Source organism: Cynocephalus volans, chromosome 2 (genome assembly GCF_027409185.1).
Source record: "Cynocephalus volans isolate mCynVol1 chromosome 2, mCynVol1.pri, whole genome shotgun sequence".
NCBI lineage: Eukaryota > Metazoa > Chordata > Mammalia > Dermoptera > Cynocephalidae > Cynocephalus > Cynocephalus volans.
In genome coordinates, this window is record NC_084461.1 from 186112136 (window position 1) to 186132057 (window position 19922).

Genomic DNA, 19922 nt, shown 5'->3' on the forward strand with positions numbered 1-19922 from the left:
TTGTAACTGTCATTGTGGAGTTAGAGTTTTTTTTACTAGAGAGTCCTTTCTAGTATAATTGGTCCTTTGTATCTGTGGATTCTGCATCTATGGATTGAAAATATTTGGGGGGAAAATTACGTTTGTATTGAAGATGTACAGATTTTTTTCTTCTTGTCATTATTCTTTAAATACTACAGTATAACTATTTACAAAGCATTTACGTTGTATTAGGTATTATAAGTAATTTAGAGATGATTTAAAGTATATGGGAAGATGTGTATAGGTTATATGCAAATACTGCACCATTATATATCAGGGACTTGAGCATCCATGGGTTTTGGTATTTGTGGGAAGTCTTGGAACCAGTTCCCAACAGATAGTGATGGACAACTGTATATCAGCACATATCAATATGTGTTGTTAATAGTCCGTTTTGACATACCAGTCGGTTTACTCATGATCACGGATGGCTTTTGACAAACAGTAAAGCCTTAACTGTATTCCCCATCCTTTCTGGTCACTGGAGGGAGTGTCAGAAATGACTCTCTAGGGCCGACCTGTGGTTCACTTGGGAGGGTGTGGTGCTGATAACACCAAGGCCACGGGTTCGGATCTTATATAGGGATAGCCAGTTAGCTCACTGGCTGAGCGTGGTGCTGACAACACCAAGCCGAGGGTTAAGATCCCCTTACCGGTCATCTTTTAAAAAAAAAAAATTTTTTTTTTTCTCTGATTTAGTTCTAATTTTTTAGAATTACAGGTTACTGTTTCATTATAAGTAATGAAAATAATCTTAAAATATATGATGAAGAGAGTTAATACTTTTTCCTTAACAGATGTTGTCAATGTAAACAGGGGCAGCCCTCCACATCTTTTCTCCATGTTTGTCTAAACACCGAAGTTTTCTTTTAAATGGCATGTTACTTTAGCTGTAGCACTTCTTTATTTTTCAATAGTTGGATAATAGTGTACAATGTGGTTATGTGACAGTTTATTTAATCATTCACTTATTGATATTTAGAGGTTTCCAGTTTTTGCCACCACAAATAGTACTGAATTTACAGGGCTATCTTTATGTGCAGGTGATTTTCCCCTCCCATAGAATGGGTTCCCAAAAGGAGAATTTCTGTGTTCAAGTTGACCCTGGGTTAAAATTGACCCTATTCTCTTAACACCCTTATCCTGTAAGTCTGGGTTGGTGTCTGCATACCAAGATCTCCACTGTACAGGGTTACTCTTGGAAAGATATATTTTAATGAAGTAATAGAATGTAGTGTGAGGTTTGAGTACTGTAGGATTTTGGAGTGACTAAAGACCTTTGGAGACTGCGTTCCATTTAATTCACCAAATTGAAACTGTGGAAGATATATAGGCTGTGTCTTAACACTGGAACTTGATCTACTTTGATTAGTTAGGTAATAACCCATTAAGTCATTTGGATTATAAGGTTTTTTTACATTTGTTTTCTTACAGATGTTCGACAAGGACTGATAGGAGTTGGCCTGATTAATGTAGAAGATCGCTCGGGAATTCTTACTCTTGATAAAGGTAATACTATTAACTTAATATGTACATATAATTGTTGGTATATTATTAAAGCCCATTTTGTTATACAGTGGTTTCCCCCTTATCCACAGGGGGCACTTTCAGGACCCCCAGTGGATGCCTGAAATTGTCTATAGTACCAAATCTTACATATGCTATGCACAAATTTTTTTTGCCTTTCCTTATTAAGTCGAGAACTTTGACTGTTTTACTTGAAGGAAACACAGCTTTTGTTCAGTATTTCCAAATTGCCAGCATCACTAGTCTCGTGCTCTGGGGCCCTTATTGAGTAAAATAAGGGTTACTTGAACACAAGTACTGCAAAACTGCCAAAATTGATCTGCTACTGCAATGACTACTAAGTGACTAATGTGCCAGTAGCTTGTACAGTGTGGATGTGCTGGAAGAAGGGATTTTTCCTGCCTTGGGCAGGATGGAGCAAGATTTCGTCATGCTACTCAGAATGGCACACAATTTAAAACTTAGGAATTGTTTCTGGAATTTTTCATTTCATATTTTCAGACCAAGGGTATTTGAATCTATGGAAAGTGAAACCACTTGATGGGAAAGGGAATACTGCATATGCTTTTGTCAAGTGAAGGGGGAACTTCAAGTCAGTAGTTCTTAATCCCTCCTCATTGAGCATTCTGGGTATTTTGGCTACTTTGGGTATTCAAAAGAGATTAAATCTCTATTCTATCCACTGATTAGTAGTTCTCAACCATGGCTGCAAATATGATCAGCTGTCATGCTTTTAAAAAATAATGAAGAGAGGATGGAGCTTAGACATTAATAGTTTTCCAAATCTCCCAGGCATTCTAATTGTGAAGCCAAGGTTGAAATTCACTGACTTATAGTCATGCATTGCATAATGACATTTCAATTGGAGCAATGGTCTGTGTATTATCCTAGGTGTGTAATGGGCTATACCAGCTGGATTTGTATAAGTACACTGTATGATGTTCACATAGTGACAAAGTTACCCAGAGATGCATTTCTCAGAATATATTCCTGTCATTAAGTGATGCATGGCTATATAGTGCTTATTACTTTATGAGTTAAGATTTAGTGTTAGAGAACGAACATTCTCATGTGCTAAATTGTGTTCATACTTTCCATAAGTGAAGTTGAAGATGCAGAAATTCAATTAGGCAAACATCTTTTGAGCATGTGCTGTTGTCATGCTAATTGCTGGAGGTAGAAATGGGCAAATTAGGGCCGGCTCGTGGCTCACTCGGCAGAGTGTGGTGCTGATAACACCAAGGATACGGGTTCGGATCCTATATAGGGATGGCCCGTTCGCTCACTGGTTGAGCGTGGTGCCAACAACACCAAGCCAAGGGTTGAGATCCCCTTACCAGTCATCTTTAAAAAAAAAAAAAGAAATGGGCAAATTATAGCCCTATTGTTGGGACAGTGAAAGAGTGGGGAGAGAAAACTTTGGAAAAGAAAGTGGGCCTTGAACTAAGCCTAGATGAATAAAAACTTAATTACCATTTGAATGCTGATGTTAATATGTTATAATCTTTTGCAGATTATAACAACATAGGAAAATTCTTAAATAGAATTTTGGGCATGGAGGTACATCAGCAGAATGCATTATTTCAATATTTTGCGGATACACTTACTGCAGTTGTTCAAAATGCCAAAAAAAATGGAAGATATGATATGGGAATCTTAGGTAAGTGGTGAAATTTTTTTAATGTCGTGTATTCCTGATAAAAATGTTCTTTAAACATTTACCTGTTGCTTTTTCTTATTCAAGATCTTGGTTCTGGAGATGAAAAGGTTAGGAAAAGTGATGTTAAGAAGTTTCTGACTCCAGGATATTCAACTTCTGGCCATGTAGAATTATACACAGTAAGTCTGGAAAACGTGTACACATTCACGTTTAGTCATGTGCCACGTAATGATGTTTTGGTCAACTACAGACCATATATATGACAGTGGTCCCATAAAACTATAATACTGTATTTTTACTGTACTTTTCCTATTTTTAGATATGTTTAGTTACACAAATACTTACCATCATGTTACAGTTGCCTACATCATTAAGTACAGTATCATGCTGTACAGGTTTGTAGCATAGAAGCAATAGGCCCCATATAGCCTAGGTGTGGAGTAGGCTATACCATCTGGTTTTGTGTAAGTACAACTTTATAATGTTTGCATGACGAAATTGCCTAAGTGATGCTTTTCTGAGAATGTATCCCTGTTGTTAAGTAATACATGACTGTATAGTTCTCTGGTGATATGCATTTACAGATGTGGGTTTAATTTAAATTTTGTTTCTTTTACAGATTAGTGTAGAAAGAGGAATGTCCTGGGAGGAAGCTACCAAGATTTGGGCAGAGCTGACAGGACCAGACGATGGCTTTTACTTGTCATTGCAAGTACGACTTTTCCCTTATATGTTAAGTACTGAGATATATAATCCTTTTTTATTGCCAGCATTATAGTTGTCTTTCTGCTTTGTATCAATTTTTTAATTGTCTTTAGCTTTCTCTGTTCTGATAATTTTTTATTGTGATTGTAGGTTTGTCCGTTTATGTACATTTTTATTTATTATATTTTGAGGGATGTTATTAGATGCAGGTTTAGAATTGTTACATATTCTTAGTAGGTTTTCTTTAGTTCTAATAATGCTTTATGTCTTTTTTTCTTTTTTTTTTTTTTCCTTTATGTCTTGAAGACTCATTATTAGTTATTAGTATAACTTCTTTTGGTTGTGATTTGCCTATGAACAGAACTAAGGAGGGTAAATGTGTGTATGTATGTACATTTACATACACATGAGTATAGACATACATATACATGAATACATGCATACATACATGGTAGAATATCTTAAGTTCATATTGACTTATTTTATTTAAATCCAGGAGTACAGAATCATTGTATCACCAATTCTCTGTAAAATATTTGTGTATTGGGCTGAGCCTGTGGCACACTCGGTAGAGTGCGGCGCTGGGTGCGGGGCGATGCTCCCGCCGCGGGTTCGGATCCTATATAGGACTGGCCGGTGCACTCACTGGCTGAGTGCCGGTCACGAAAAAAAGACCAAAAAAAAAAATATTTGTGTATTTATTTATTTATTTATTGGCGGTTGACTGGTATAGGGATGTTATTTGTGTCTTCCATACCAAGAATCCTTGTTCTCCAAGACACATAGAATGGTTAAGTATTATCAATACTGTCCTCCAATGTTCCTGAAAATAATTTTGTTTTTTGATTTTTAAAAACGTGTTTTTGCATATGCTTCCCCCATTTAAAAAAAATAGTTGTTCTGTTTCAGCATTGTCAGAGCATATAGCGATTATATAGTACGTTCTCTTTTTAACCCATATTTAGTCTTAGTTCTATGGGTAATTATATTTAATGCATATCACTCATTTATTAGTCCTTAGGTCAGTCTCTTTCTAGTCCTTTTGTTTGTCTGATGCTCATTCTGTAGTAGATATCTTTTTTTTTTTTTTTTTTTTTTTAAAGATGACCGGTAAGGGGATCTCAACCCTTGACTTGGTGTTGTCAGCACCACGCTCAGCCAGTGAGCGAACCGGCCATCCATATATGGGATCCGAACCCGGGGTCTTGGTGTTATCAGCACCGCACTCTCCTGAGTGAGCCATGGGCTGGCCCCCTGTAGTAGATATCTTAAGGGCTTATGGGAACATTACTCCCTGAGTTCTTACATGCTGATAAGTTTGTGCTGTTTGCTCTTGAAAGACAATTTTACCATTTGTGAAATCTTTGGTTCACATTTTCTTTCCTTGGTTATTGTAAATGTTCTACTACCAGTTCTTCAGGGGAAGGGTTGCTGTCAAAGTATGATGGTATTATAATTTTCTTTCAATGAAGTTCTTTTGCCTGTGTGCCCAAAGGATTTTCTCTTTAAAATTTATTAATTTTACTAGAGTATATTCTGGTATTACTCATTGTGAGTCAGTATTCTCAGGTATGTGATATTGTGATATGATCTCTCAATAAGTAGATTCAAATCTTTTTTTATTTTATAAAGTTTTCTGAATTATATTTATTTTGAATGTTTCTAGTATTCTATTTCTGAGGTTCCACCCTTACTAGGACTTCTGTTATCCATATTTAGAGCTTCTTTGCCTATTTTTTTCTTTTTTCTGGCTACTGGTCGGTAATCTTAAATTGTTTATTTCATTCTTCAATTCTTGTTTTTTTTCTAGCAGCTTTATTGACATTATATATGCATATATTGTGTGTGTGTGTGGGGGGGGTGTGTGTGTGTGTGTGTGTGTGTGTGTGGTCAGGCAGCTGGCTGGTAAGGGGATCCAAAGCCTGGATGAACTAATTTATATACCATACAATTCACCCACTTAACTATACGTTATCTTTAAAAATTGTGTTAAAATACATATAACATAAAACGTGCTATTTTAACCACTTTTAAGTGTGCAATTTAGTGGCATTAATTACATTCACAGTGTTGTGCAACAATTACCAGTACTTATTTCCAAAACTTTTTGGTCATCCCATACAGAAACTGTAAGCATAATCTCCATTTAAGAGATTATGTAGTCATAATCCCCATTTCCTCTCCCCCCAGCCCCTGGTATAACCTCTAGTCTGCCTTATCTCTATGAATTTGCCTATCTGGGCTCCTCGTGTGAGTGGAATCCTACTATGTCTGTCCTTTTATGTCTGGCTCGTTTCACTTAGCATAATGTTCTTAAGGTTGTCCATGTTACCGCTTGTGTCAGAATTTTATTCCTTTTTTTTTTTTTCAAAAGATGACCGGTAAGGGGATCTTAACCCTTGACTTGGTGTTGTCAGCACCACGCTCAGCCAGTGAGCGAACTGGCCATCCCTATATGGGATCCGAACCCGGGGCCTTGGTGTTATCAGCACCACACTCTCCCGAGTGAGCCACGGGCCGGCCCTTTATTCCTTTTTTAAAAGACTGAGTAATATACCATTGGTTGTATATCCACATTTTGCTTTATATTTGTAAGTATTTTTGGAGTGACTGACTGTAAATGAAGACCTGGTTCTGGAAATATTTATTTCCTCCATAGATGTGATTTTGATTAGTCCACATAGGGTATTGGTTGTTGTTTTTAATTTGAAATTATTGCCAGAATTTCACCATTGGTAGATTGTGATGGAAGTCCTGATCTCCATCTTTTCTTGAGGTTGTGGTAACAGTAGTTCTTTGATCCTGCATGGCAGCAGGTGGCTGGACATGAGGAACAATAGCCCTAGAGGGGCATGTTTCTAGGACTGTGCAGCTATTTGCCTTTGAATCTCTACAACATGGAGCAGACATGCTTTACAGTATGTGTAACATGTGTTACTGTTAGGAAAACAGTGTCACTTTTATTTCTGCTGTACTGTGATTATTCTATAAGTATAATTAATTAACCTGATACTATCAAGACATCATATTATATGCCTTAAACACTGTCATTTAAGTTTAAGGGTTTCACATCAACTGATATAAAATTTAAAATACAGTTTCACCTTAACCATTGTTTATGACTGCCGTAATTATATACACAATGTTTCAAATAATTTGTTTCAAATCATTTGAATAAGTAAAGGACAAAGGATCTTTAATATCCATGAATAGGAAGGAAGAATATCAAGTCTTTTTCTGTTATCATTGTAACAATTATCTTAATATAAACAGTTAATAGCTCAGCAAACAATGATTTATTGTGCAGAGGAGCTGGGAAAATTGCCTTTACTTTGAAACTTTTCTCTTTTTTTCAATTTTGCTTCACAGGTTTTTGCTTAGAAGCTGTTCTCGTTAAAGTAGAAACAAATTTCCCAATCTTGTTTTTCTTTGAGTTATATGGAGCTTTTTATAACTCCTTCCTCCTAAGATTCTCTAAGTCCACCTTTTAAAAAGTAAAAATGTATACCTGAGTTCCCATTGTTTCTCTAATGCTCCCTTTTCTTCCATGTCTACATCCATATTTGTGTGTTCAGCATTCTGGCATTCCACTGTCGCAGCTTTGCTGTTTACAGAACACTGTCCTGTACTCTCTCATTTCACCCTCACAACACCCATGACCCGGCGGGCCATCCAAGGCATTGTCTTGGAGGACTTGAATTTCATCATAACTTAATACTTCTTCCAACATTTTATTATAAAAAGTTTAAAACATTCAGCAGAGATGAGAGAATCTTATTGTGAACACCTGTAATGCCTACTACCTAAATTCTACTGTATTAACATTTTATTACACTTGCTTTTTCTTGTCTTTCCGAGGCTGTTTGGCTGTGATTCCAGATACAGGGAACAAAAGAAGCAAAATTGTCTGTACTGAATGTGTGCTTTAAAGCTTATTCCAAATAGCTTTCTAAAGAATACTGTAACCTTTGCTGTGGATTGAATGTCCCCCCAAAACTCATTGAAGCTTGACCCCCAAAGTAACAGTGCTAAGAGGGTGGGAAAACTAAGTATGGTATTTGAAAGGTGGGGCCTTTAAGAGGTGATTAATTAGATCTTGAGGAGTGTGCCCTCCTGAACAGATTGATCCATTCACGGAGTAATGGGCATGGTTCTGATGGCATTTATAAAGAGGGCAAGTAAGAAGTTTAGCCCTCTCTTGCTCATGCCATATTCTCACCATGTGATACTCTGAGTTACTATAGAGTCACAGTTTCAGGTATTCTGTTATAAGCAACAGAAATGGACTAATACAACTTTCAATCTACACCTTTAGCCAGAATTAAAATCCAATAACTGCTTTTTGGGTGTGGCCTTGTTGAAGTCTTTTTAACAAGCAGTTGTGCTTCTTTCTTGCAGTTATATATTTATGTACTTGTTTGGTGTTAACAGTCTTTCAAAAGATTATATTTGCTGATGTGCTGGTACAAAAACGTATTAAAGTGCAGTATTAAATCTTTATATTTTCTCCCTTTTTGTTTTGTAATAGATAAGGAACAACAAGAAAACAGCCATCTTAGTTAAAGAAGTGAATCCTAAAAAGAAACTTTTTTTAGTTTATCGACCAAATACTGGGAAACAGCTCAAATTGGAAATCTATGCTGATCTAAAAAAGAAATATAAGAAGGTATTTTCTCATTTGTACATTATGCTATACATGAATTCTTGTTTATAGTATGTTAAAACTATGTTTAGGACAACTGTGTCTAGATATAAAATTATTTTGTGACATTATTCTTTTTTTATTTTTTCTTTCAATTGCTATTTTTAAAATTTTTATTTATTTTTAAAATTAATTTTTTTTTTTTTTTTTACTTTCTATGATGTTGTTGCAGAGCAGTTGGGAGGGAGGGGAAGAGGGGAAAGGGGAAGGAAATGGATTGGAAGAAGGACAAAGGAGGAAGGGCGAGATTGAGGCCTGTGGCACCGCTCTCATTCCCACAGGGAAGACCAGAGAGCTTCCAGTGGTGGCTTGGTCATTGCCAGGCTGGGTGCAGATGTCAGGGGAGTGAGGCAAAAGCCCTTGCTCCCCACCACCCCAGCTCAGGAACCAGGGGCCCCTTCTTGCTGTGGCTCAGTGGTCATTGCTGGGCTGGTTGTGGGTGTTAGGGGGGTATTTTGTGATATATTCTTATTTGGTTACTGTTTGTGTGTTTGTTTGTTTATTTTTATTTTTAAAAAGATGACCAGTAAGGAGATCTTAACCCTTGACTTGGTGTTGTCAGCACCACGCTCTCCCAAGTGAGCTAACCGGCCATCCCTATATAGGGATCCGAACCCATGGCCTTGGTGTTATCAGCACCACACTCTCCCAAGTGAGCCATGGGCTGGCCCTGGTTACTGTTTAAATACCAAGTTTTGTTACACTGGTATTCCAATCTTAATGATATCAGTCACTGAGAAACTTGTGAGATGATTATTGAAGCAACTTATGTTGTCAATAAAAGAAGCTTCCAGTGAAAACCACGAAAATTAGAATTTTTTAATAAAGAGATGTGACAGACTGAAATTCCTTCCCACCAAGTCTTGGTTTTATTGTGAGCATGCTGCTATATTTATGTTTTGCAGTGATTTCTAGAAAACAGTAAATTATTATGTTTTTCTAACATTATTATTAGTTTTTATTTTATTAGTAGTAGTATTTTACTATTCTTAGCCATTCTCATTTGAAAACAGTTATGATTAAGCTAGCTGTTTGAAAATACATAGGAGGAACCATCACAGCAGAACTTTTTGAATGGCATTTGAATAGCTAGTAGCACGCGCTAGGTTTTCTGTATAAAGATGATTTAAGTTGGCTCCCTCTGGACTTAGATACCAGATTGGGCAACAAGTTTATTTAAAGCAATATTGTTTCAATGAAATTTTCTGTCTGATTTTTACAGGTAGTCTCAGATGAAGCCCTGATGCACTGGTTAGATCAGTATAATTCATCTGCAGATACTTGTACTCATGCTTACTGGTTAGTATTTTCATGTTTCTCACCATATTTTCCAAAGTGTAATCAAGATTTGAACACACTTTCATTTTTTACCAACATGCCCTTACAAGTAAATGAACAGATTAACTATTATTAGGCATGGTTCATTTCATTAGAAATAATTATTGGGGGCTGAGCCCATGGCGCACTCGGTAGCGTGCTGCGCTAGCAGCGCGGCGACGCTCCCGCCGCGGGTTCGGATCCTATATAAGAATGACCGGTGCACTCCCTGGCTGAGCGCCGGTCACGAAAAAAAAAAAAAAAAAAGAAATAATTATTGGAATTTTGTGGACCAGACACTGCTTTTCATTGATGCTTTGTTATTTCCAGCCAACTGTTCTCTGGCAGCGTACATTTAATTGTCATCCCTGGTATTAGAACTTGATTTTTCTCTTCCTTCATTTCTTCCTTCCTCTTTTTTTTTTTTTTTTACAAAGGCTTTACTGGTGTCCCATGTATCTGGGGAACTTCGAAGGAAACAGGAAGATGCCTAAAGTAGCAGCACAGCATGAGAAAACTTGACGTTTTTGAGTCCTGGAGCTGGTCCTGCCATGCTCCCCAGCTCACCCCTTACAGAGTTCACTCCAGGGCCTTGTATCGAGTATTTTAATACTCTGCAGATCGCAGTTCTCTCTTCAGTGTTTTCTCACCCACTAAATAGTTAATGGTCTTGCAATATCTGGCCCACTTTATGAAAAGGAGTCTGAATTCTAGCTTGAGGTTTTTTGGATTCATTATTTATTTTGATGCGAGCAGTGCTTTTTATTTCATTTTAAGAGTCAATTAATGCTGTTGGAAATGAGGAAACATGTTTAAAATAAAATGTTTTAAAAGTTAACCTACAAAAGTCCTCTAAAACATTTTCTTTGAGTTATAGCAAGAAAAGTGCCTTATACTACCTGTATGTTTCACACTGTGAATTAAATGTCTTGAATTAATGCTAACCATAAACACATTTTTATTGAATTGTGAAGATAATTTTAACCATGAGATATTGGTGTGTCTTCCTTTTTCTCAGTTCTTAAATATACATATACTGTACTCTCTCGCTCTCTCTTTTTTGTTGCTGAGGCCTTTCCCATTAATCTGATCTAGAATAATGTGTCGGTGGTTTAATATTAACAGAAATAATGGAGGGCCGAGCCTGTGGCGCACTCGGGAGAGTGTGGCGCTGGGAGCGCGGCAACGCTCCCGCCGTGGGTTCAGATCCTATATAGGAATGACCGGTGCACTCACTGGCTGAGTGCCGGTCACAAAAAAAAGACCAAAAAAAAAAAAAAGAAATAATGGGCAGGATCAATTTATAAGCTTGCATTACTCCAGTAAGATAATGGATATTAAAATGGCTAGAATTCTTAAATGGAATCAAAACTAGTAAATCAGCCCTTTTATATGAGGCAGGTCCCCAAAATAAGTGTAGTTTTAGAAATCAGTAGTGACACCTTAAATTGGAAAGGATAATCCAAAAGGATTGTAATCTAAGAAACAGTAATGGCAAATAATGCTAGAACGTTTTTCATTTGAAATTCGGATAAGCCTTGCAAACTTTTTATGAATGTGTGTTTTTTTGTGTGTGTATATGTATATATCCATACATATTTTTTTCTTCCCTGTCTCTCCTAGGCGTGGCAATTGCAAAAAAGCAAGCTTGGGATTAGTTTGTGAGATAGGTCTTCGATGCCGCACATATTATGTATTATGTGGTTCAGTACTGAGTGTCTGGACAAAAGTTGAGGGTGTTCTAGCGTCTGTCAGTGGTACAAATGTGAAAATGCAGATAGTTCGGCTAAGAACAGAAGATGGACAACGGATTGTAGGTGAGTAATTTTTTTCTGGTTTGAGTTGCAGAAAAAAGTCAGATCCTGGCTTTTTCTTACTTTCCTTCTAACATCTTAGATCTATTCCAGATGCACCTAACATCTATTCCAGTAATGGGTGTGGATCTTGCTTTATGTTCTTACATAGTTGAACAGAAGTTAAGCCTTTGAACCGACATTATTGTGGCTGAAGTTACAGTTTGGTCATCTCTTTAATACTTCTCTCAGCTACTCTTGCTCCCTTTCCTTATGCTTACTATCTGTATGGGCCCCGTGGTGTGAAGACAGCTCAGCCTCTTGCCTAGGATCCTCCATTGAGCCAGCTTGAGACTGGAACTCAAAGCCACTGTGCACAGAGGATGGCTCAGTGTCCTGCGGAGAGCAAGGGCAAACCAAGCTAGCTGTTCCCACCATTTGTTCTACTACCGGCATCCGAGGAGCCAGGCCAGTTATTGTAGCACTCTATCTATTTGCCTGTCTTGGTTTCATTTATAGCAGACTTTCTCTGTATCATGGGTTACAAAATCAGCAACCTATGGGCCAAAGTCAGTCTAGGAACTTTTTTTTACCCTCAAGTATTTTTGATTGTTGCAAGTTTTCATTTGAGTTAGTTGACAACATTTATTTTTATTTACTTATTTTATTTATTTATTTATTTATTTTAAAGATGACTGGTAAGGGGATCTTAAAAACACCTTGGCTTGGTGTTGTCAGCACCACGCTCAGCCAGTGAGCTAACCGGCCATCCCTATATGGGATCCGAATCCGTGGCCCTGGTGTTATCAGCACCACACTCTCCCGAGTGAGCCACGGGCCGGCCCTAGTTGACAACATTTAAAAATCAAGAAGCTTCATATAAAAATCTGGCTCTGTGCCCACTTCAAAGTTACTTGCCTCAGTAAGCATTTGAATTTCCAGCTCCTGTTCTGTAATCTTTTTGGTGTATTGGTGGCAAAGAAGGTGGTATTTGCATATGTTTGTGGAGTTGCAAAGATAGTAGATAGAAAAGTACTATACTGACTTTGTGTTCCTCCAATGAGAAGATGGTGTTACACTAGACACATGTATGCGCTTGGGCATTTGTAGGAAACACTGCTGAAGAGTCAGGTTGTATCTCAAGGGGCCATTTCAGTTACTAGGTACTCATTTAATTTTTGTGTGAAGTTTTTGTTCATTATGTGTAATATTATGACTAATTTGGAATCTGATGTGAAGCTGTAAAGTATACTATGGTTTCTACTGGACCCAACAGTATAAATTCTTATTACTTATTACAGGCTTGATCATTCCAGCAAATTGTGTGTCTCCTCTTGTAAATCTCCTGTCAACTTCAGACCAGTCTCAACAGCTTGCAGTCCAGCAAAAACAGCTGTGGCAGCAGCATCACCCGCAGAGCATCACCAACTTGAGCAATGCATAGAGAACAGACAAGTTTCAACATGGATGTATCTGAAATGCTGTTGAAGCATATTGTTTGCATAAAAAATCAGGGACAGTTTCCAAAGAATTATATATTTTTTTCAGTTTTGCTCCCTCTAGTTAATTTTTGGGGGAGTAAGGACAAACCTGGAATAGATAGCAAAACTGAAAATCAGCAGTACTGATGGTGGTACATGTGTCTTTCCTTTTCCCCAGTACTTCCCATGTGTTATTACTTTGGGTGAGCAGAGGGGGTATGTGTGCTTGTGTGTGTGTATGTTAGTCTGTTTGTGAGTTTGTTAAAGGCTACAAACCACAGTTGGTTTAAAATGCTTGGAATTTCCCAAACTGGCTTTACTTTTATGTTCTACAGTGCTCAGGGTTAACGCAGTACATCCATGCCATTGCTGTGGGAGTTATCCCCGGATGCATGTGTTTTGAGTCTATAAATATAGAAAATATATATTGGTTTCTTTTTTCAACTTAAACAATACGTTTATTAAAGCATGAAATGAAAGGTTGCATATCATGCATTCAGGTTCTTTTATAGTTTTGTTCTGACAGTGCATGTCTTTGAAAGCATGCGTAAACAAGATTAACACAGAAGTCAAGTAATGGAGAGAAACATTTGTAGGTGTACAGCATTGGTTATTGCATTTTTATAGTGTTTATACCTGGGTATTGCTTCTAACCCTGCCAACCCTGGCTCCCATCCCCCAATCTCCAGTTCTTCTCCTTGCCCCAGGTTTCTTTCTCATCAAGGTAATGAGTACATACTTTTTTGTGATCAAACTCTTAAAAGTTAATTTTAATGTATTAATGGTATTCCTAATTTGTGCTGCAAAAATGGCTATAAGCCTTTTTTCTTAATATTTTCTTTAATTTAAAAATAGTTTTAGAAAGAAGTACAAATTGGCTTCCATCTTTCAATCTTTTTTTTACTTAAATTTATCTTAATTTGCTTTGTCACTCATAAAAAGGAAACCATACTTGAGTTGTAAACTTAGACAATGAGGAAACACTTGAGGTTTCTGCTGTATGTTTTTTTTTGTTATTATCGTTACCCAGTAACTTGAATATTGTTTAATGTGTTGTAAGACATTGTAGAGTTTATCTCAAGCTGTTAAAAATGGTAATGTACAAATGTGAATAGACACTTATCTATATAATATGGGTAAGTTTTGTTTTGCCTATAATAGATGTTTATAAAAACAAGTGAGGGGACAATTGGTCTCTTTGTTTCCTTTTATTTCTTTCTTTCCTTTTTTTTTTTTGCTTGCACAGGTTGCACTATTGAAAGATTGAGATTGTATAAACCTGGTCAAAAGCTGCAAGATACCAAAATCTTGTAGATGTCAAATAAAAAGTTATTATACTAACAAGAAGTGGACTCTTGTTTAGGCCCTCACTGGTGACCTTCAGAAGTAGTCTGTGATGGGGACTCTGCATAACTCGCGTGTTGCCTCAGCATTACAAATAGCCTTATAGTTTGGCTTAAAACCTACCCCTAAAATTTGAATTGGTATTGAGGAATGTTTTTCAGGTTGAATTATTCCCTTTGTAACTTTCTAAACTTCTCGCAGAATTGGGTGAGATGTATGTTAAGGATAGAAACCTGATGGAAAGCTTAGGGCTTTCATCTTCTTGTGTTTCTTTAAGCCTGAGTTTGGTTATGTCAGGTTTACCATAAGTTATCTTTGGATTTATTTATATTTATTCTTGGTGCCTAAAAGAACAAATTGAGAGTAGTTTCTGTTTTTGGCACGTTTTGCCCAGTGGATGCAACTTTTATCCTCAGTCCAATCCATATGTCTCAGGCAGTGATCCCTGTGAATATCAACTGGTATCCCTTGTTAGGGCCACTAGACCTAACTAGCAGCCAAGAGCAGAATTGTCCCCACCTTTAGCAAAACTTCCCCCTTAGTGTTTCTATTTTTAAACCAGCAGTCTGTCAGCTTCCATCAGCATACTAAGGTGAAATTGGTAGAGGTGTGGAAGGGAAGCGTAACAAACCCTCCCTCCAGTGAGACAAAATGACAAGCTGGGAAAGATATTCTCTCATAGGCTGTTAGCCCAGCTCCCCTTTCCGTGTGTGAGGGTATCTTTTTTCTTTTAGCAGGTTATGGTCTTTTATAGTGTTTTCAAAGCAGCAACAGTATGAGGATTCTTTAGCATGAAGTTAATTACCGCCCCCCTCCCCTGTGCTAGTTCATGGTTTAATGTTTGCTCTTGCAATAGCCATCTTGGTACAGAGGCAACTACGTATGTTCTGTTCTTTGTAGAACAGCTTTTTTTTGTCTGTTTATTATTTAAAAAAAAAAAAAAAGGTCTGGAAATAAGGCCTCTGAAAGCCCTCTCAAAGCAAACCTCAGAAGGGCAACCAGTGTGGATGGATGGGAGCTGAGGTGCCACATGCCCACACTCATCATGTGTACACATGTGACACCCAGAGGTTAGCATCTACGCCTTCTGGAGGTGGCCATCTGACCTTTACACTGTGCCCTTACAAAAGTCAGCAAGTTTAGGTCAGCCACCATGGGGAAGGTCCTGCTGTCAAAAATCAAGTCTTCGCAACAGTTAACTTCTGTAAAATAGGTCCGTTTACTGCTGGATCTGAAAGCAGAGGCCTTGTTTAACCCAATGGGAGTCCATTTGGCCTCTGTAATGCCTTTCCTCCCTTTTTAGCAATATGGCTCTGAGCACAAAGATTTGATTGGAAATCATGTTAGTGTTTTCAGAGTTTACAGTGTGATTTGTACTGAAAACCACTTCCTGAGTCCAGAGCTGCTCAGATGTTATCTCTGGGGGAATTAGTGTTCTAATTTAGCAACCTCTATACTATAAGATCTCTATCTGCAGTTTAGTGGGATTATCCAAATATGCTATCAGTAATCAAAAATGCTATCAATTTTATTGATAAAAGTATTAATGTATTTAAATACAACTTGATCAAAAGTAGATAAGCAGTTTTCTCCTTTTGCTGCTAAATTGCAGATACACTCTTCAATTTCTTCTCTTTACATGTATATATAAATTAGCAAGAACCTGCATCCAAAGCAACGCAGTAGTGTGTGTATGTATATATATATTTATTCTAACTCAGTTAATTAGCATTTGAGAAACCTTTTTGAGTTGCAACAATAAACCTGTTAGTTTTAGTTTGCTTATCTGGAGAGGTAAAATTTCTAGATTACCAAGCTCCAGGGAAACAATATTTTAGAGCCACAATTTTCTGGCTGTAGCTTCTGGGGCATTCGTTTACTGGTCTCCAGGTGATGCTATGAGGACAGATAACAGGCAGGAGAATAAAGGGTACCGGGACAGCATTTGCAGTTGTGTCATGGGAGCCTTCTCGCCTCTCCTCTTCACTTTCCATTTTAGCATGAGTGAAAAGAGGAATAGATTAGAAATGAGTGCTATATATCATTTTGTGAGGGTAGGGGCAGAAGTTCCCCTTGGGTCCTTCTCTTGATAAGAGATTAAGAGGAAGGTTCCTATCCAAGTACTTTCATGTTAAAAATGTACCTGAGCAATATTTGGCAGCTCTTAAGAATGGTACTACATAAGAGCTGCTATTAGGCTGGGATCCAGTTAACAAACGTTTGGTTAGTTCAGGCATCCCAGTGGCAAAGGCAACCACTGTGATGATGGGCATTTGTTGACCACCCTTCCTTGTGTCTGTGGTCTCCCTGGCTAACACCACACCCATGCACATGCGCATGTGCACACTTGGCTGCTGAAATGTAGCAAGCATTCCATGTCATGACTACAGCTGAGAACAAAAACCATTTGCAAAAGAATTCTTCATTGGGTACCCATTGTCTAATACAAACACAATGTCTTTTAAGTGATAGAAACACAGGTAGAGATACCTGCAACTCTAGCTAGCAATTTTTTTTCTGAGTACTTGTAAAATCCAAAATCTACCTTCTAATTTTATGCTGTACTTATATATGTACATAAATGTGTATATATAGAAATGTTGAGTTCTTTTGAATTCTGAATGTAAATATTTCTTGTAAATTGGCACCCTACCCACTTGTTTTTTCCTTTTCCCTCTTCAGTCCTATTTATTCATTTGATTTCCCATATGGGGCATCTTATTACTTTTTTTTTATTTAGAAAAGTATGAAAAACTTCTTAGTTGAATTAATTTCTATATTTTAGAATTAAGTTTTGCATCTTTGCTATAGTCTTCCTGTCTGTTTTGTGTTAATATTTTTCAACATCCTGACTGTTCTGCATTTTATTACAATTTTTACTGTGTGCAATGCATTGTATTTGGGGAATGCACTTGAGTGCCATTTCTGATACTGTCATTATGTGACTGATTATGCTCATTGATGTTGTTCTTTGGAAGCTATAGTGAGCCTGATGTTTTCACATAAAAAAGTTGCTTCCCAAGACTACCTTTAAGCTCCTCTAACTTCTTCAGTGCATTTGGGATCTAACTCAGCTCTTCAGTAAACCCGACTTGTTCCTACCCTTGCAGTTTTTTAGGCCTGCACCAAACTCCTCATCTTTGACTTTCCACCAGACAGGAAAATCTTGCAGATTTTGAAACAATGGCTTATGGCCTGCTGCTGCTGCAAATTTCCTTTGTTTATTTGAGAAGTTGGGCCTATACTTTTAACCTACAGATAATAATCAGAAATTATTTTGATATGAACACAGGTAGTCTGCTTCTGTTATAACCTGCTGAGGATATTTATAACAGGTGGGATACAAGCCCTAGTACGTTACTGACAGGTGAGTTTAGAGGATGTACATTAAGGAGCAATTGTCCTCCAAAAGAAAGCAACAAAACTGCTTTGGAGGCTCCCACCAGCCTTTAGTGCATTGGTTGACCCCGAGCTAGAGGGTAACACAGGCAGTCAACTGGTGAAGGACTGGCCAGCAGGATCCCCTGAGCTGCTGCACACCTCCCTTGTATTGGTGGATTGATCTTGACTAGATCAGCCATAAACCTAAGAGCTGAGCTGGAGTAAGGCATTCTTAATGATTAGTGTTGGCAGTAGGTAAGACCCTGGGGTGGTCCATGAAAATGGTGGTAATCATCACCAAGGAGGTGAACATAGGGTTTTTATTTAAAGATTTTTCACCTTTAAGAAAATGTTTCTCTGTAACTTTCAGGAGTGATTACTGTGAGCATTTCTTGGGCTTTTCATTCATGTACAAGTTTCATTCATTACTTTTCAACTTGGTAGACTTGTTGAAAATTTAAAAGTTGTCTGTATTTGGATAAGTCCTGGGAGCTAAACTTGTCATGAATTGGGGCCTGTCACAGATGGATGGCCTCCAGCGTGAATCCCCTGTTCAGACCTCCTTGCCCAGCTTTCTTCCTCTTGATGCCTTGGAATAGTTGGGCTGTGTGATTTGCAGCAGCGGCCATCTCAGCTGCAGCAATGTGGCAGGGCCCAGTTAAGCTAAGACTACTCTTGAGTGCAGAGTCGAGCAAGGGATGAAGCCGGGGAAAGTCGGGTCTTTCTGATGCTTGCAATTTTGGCCTCCTCTGGGCTGAAGATCAGCCCGCAGGAGCCTTGGTGAGAGCTCACCTGGCGTTTCCACTGCTGACTTCTAACCCAGCACCTTGCTCTGAGGCCCACTTGTACCTGAGCTGAGCAGACATTTCTGGCCAGCGGACACTGAGGGCCTTTTTCTATGACAGTATTTGTGGCACTGAAGAGGATAAAGAAGCTTGAGCCCTCTCCCTGACTTCCACTTTATGGGGCAGGGAGAGCTTTTTTCCTACGCAGCACATGGCAGTCTCACCACTATGAGAAAAAAATCATCCTATTCATGGTTTATACTGAATTTGCAAACTACTGATTATTTTTCAATAACCACTTGTATCTACCATCAACCATGAGAGGTGGGAAGAGGTACGTGGTATCTTTGCAATAAAACTTTTGCCAGGTTCTACCTCCTCTGAGCAAAGGATACTTTTATATGTAGGCATAGATCTTCCTCCTTTACAAGTCTGACATGGTGCATCATGAGACAACACCTGATGGAACCCAAAGACAATTTGAAACAAAGGTGGATGTAAACTTTTTATTTTGTTCTCTTTTTTTAAATCTCCCTTTTTATATTGCTACTCTGTTTTGGAGTGTTCGTCAGTGTTTGAAGGGTACGCACTGTTCCTAGTGATACTGCACTGCTTCCTTCAGCCTTTCGTGGGGTACAGTACCAGGTGTCCAGAACTGACTGTTCCAACCATTTTGATATGTAACTTAAACAATTGGTCTCATGGAATAAGAATGTATTGGCTGCACTTAGCAAGGCTTACTCTTGCAAGTAAAAGTGATCAACCATGAAGCGTAACAAATTCTGTATTTAGTTTTTTTGTTGTTGCGTTTTTTGTTTTTGTTTTTTCGTTTTTGTAAGATTCTTAAATAAATTAAAATAAATAAATATGCTTCTCTCTTTGTGCTTCTTCTTTGTCTGGTTTTAGAGCACCTGGTGAGTTGTATCAGTGCCACCACCCTCACCTAGAGGTTTCTTTGCTCTAGGAAAGACTTCTTGTGTTGGCACCGTATTTAAAATGAATTATACAGGACTTCTCACGGTGTGGACAAGATGGAGCCCAGCACTTTGCGGAGCAGAAAGTGGGCTTGTGGCCCCACAGATCCCTGCCAGCTTCAGTTATCGCTGTAGGCCTGGGCTGTGGTTCTGTCACTTACCTACACTGGTTCCAAGACTCCACTCCCTGTGTATCTTCCCTGAAAGATGCTCAGGGCAGCCACAAGTGCTG

General features: G+C 38.1%; 1 protein-coding gene across 2 annotated transcripts in view; it reads left to right on the forward strand.

Moving 5' to 3' along the window:
- SBNO1 (strawberry notch homolog 1) overlaps positions 1 to 14553 on the forward strand; it is a 58416-nt gene extending 43863 nt beyond the window's left edge. For both annotated transcript variants that reach the window (XM_063086549.1, XM_063086550.1), the window contains exons 25-32: positions 1456 to 1530; positions 3062 to 3208; positions 3293 to 3387; positions 3828 to 3920; positions 8442 to 8579; positions 9838 to 9914; positions 11556 to 11749; positions 13027 to 14553. In XM_063086549.1, the coding sequence (XP_062942619.1) occupies positions 1456 to 1530; positions 3062 to 3208; positions 3293 to 3387; positions 3828 to 3920; positions 8442 to 8579; positions 9838 to 9914; positions 11556 to 11749; positions 13027 to 13169 (962 nt within the window). In that variant the 3' untranslated portion in view covers positions 13170 to 14553. The remainder of the gene's footprint in view (positions 1 to 1455; positions 1531 to 3061; positions 3209 to 3292; positions 3388 to 3827; positions 3921 to 8441; positions 8580 to 9837; positions 9915 to 11555; positions 11750 to 13026) is intronic.
- Positions 14554 to 19922: the final 5369 nt, after the last annotated feature.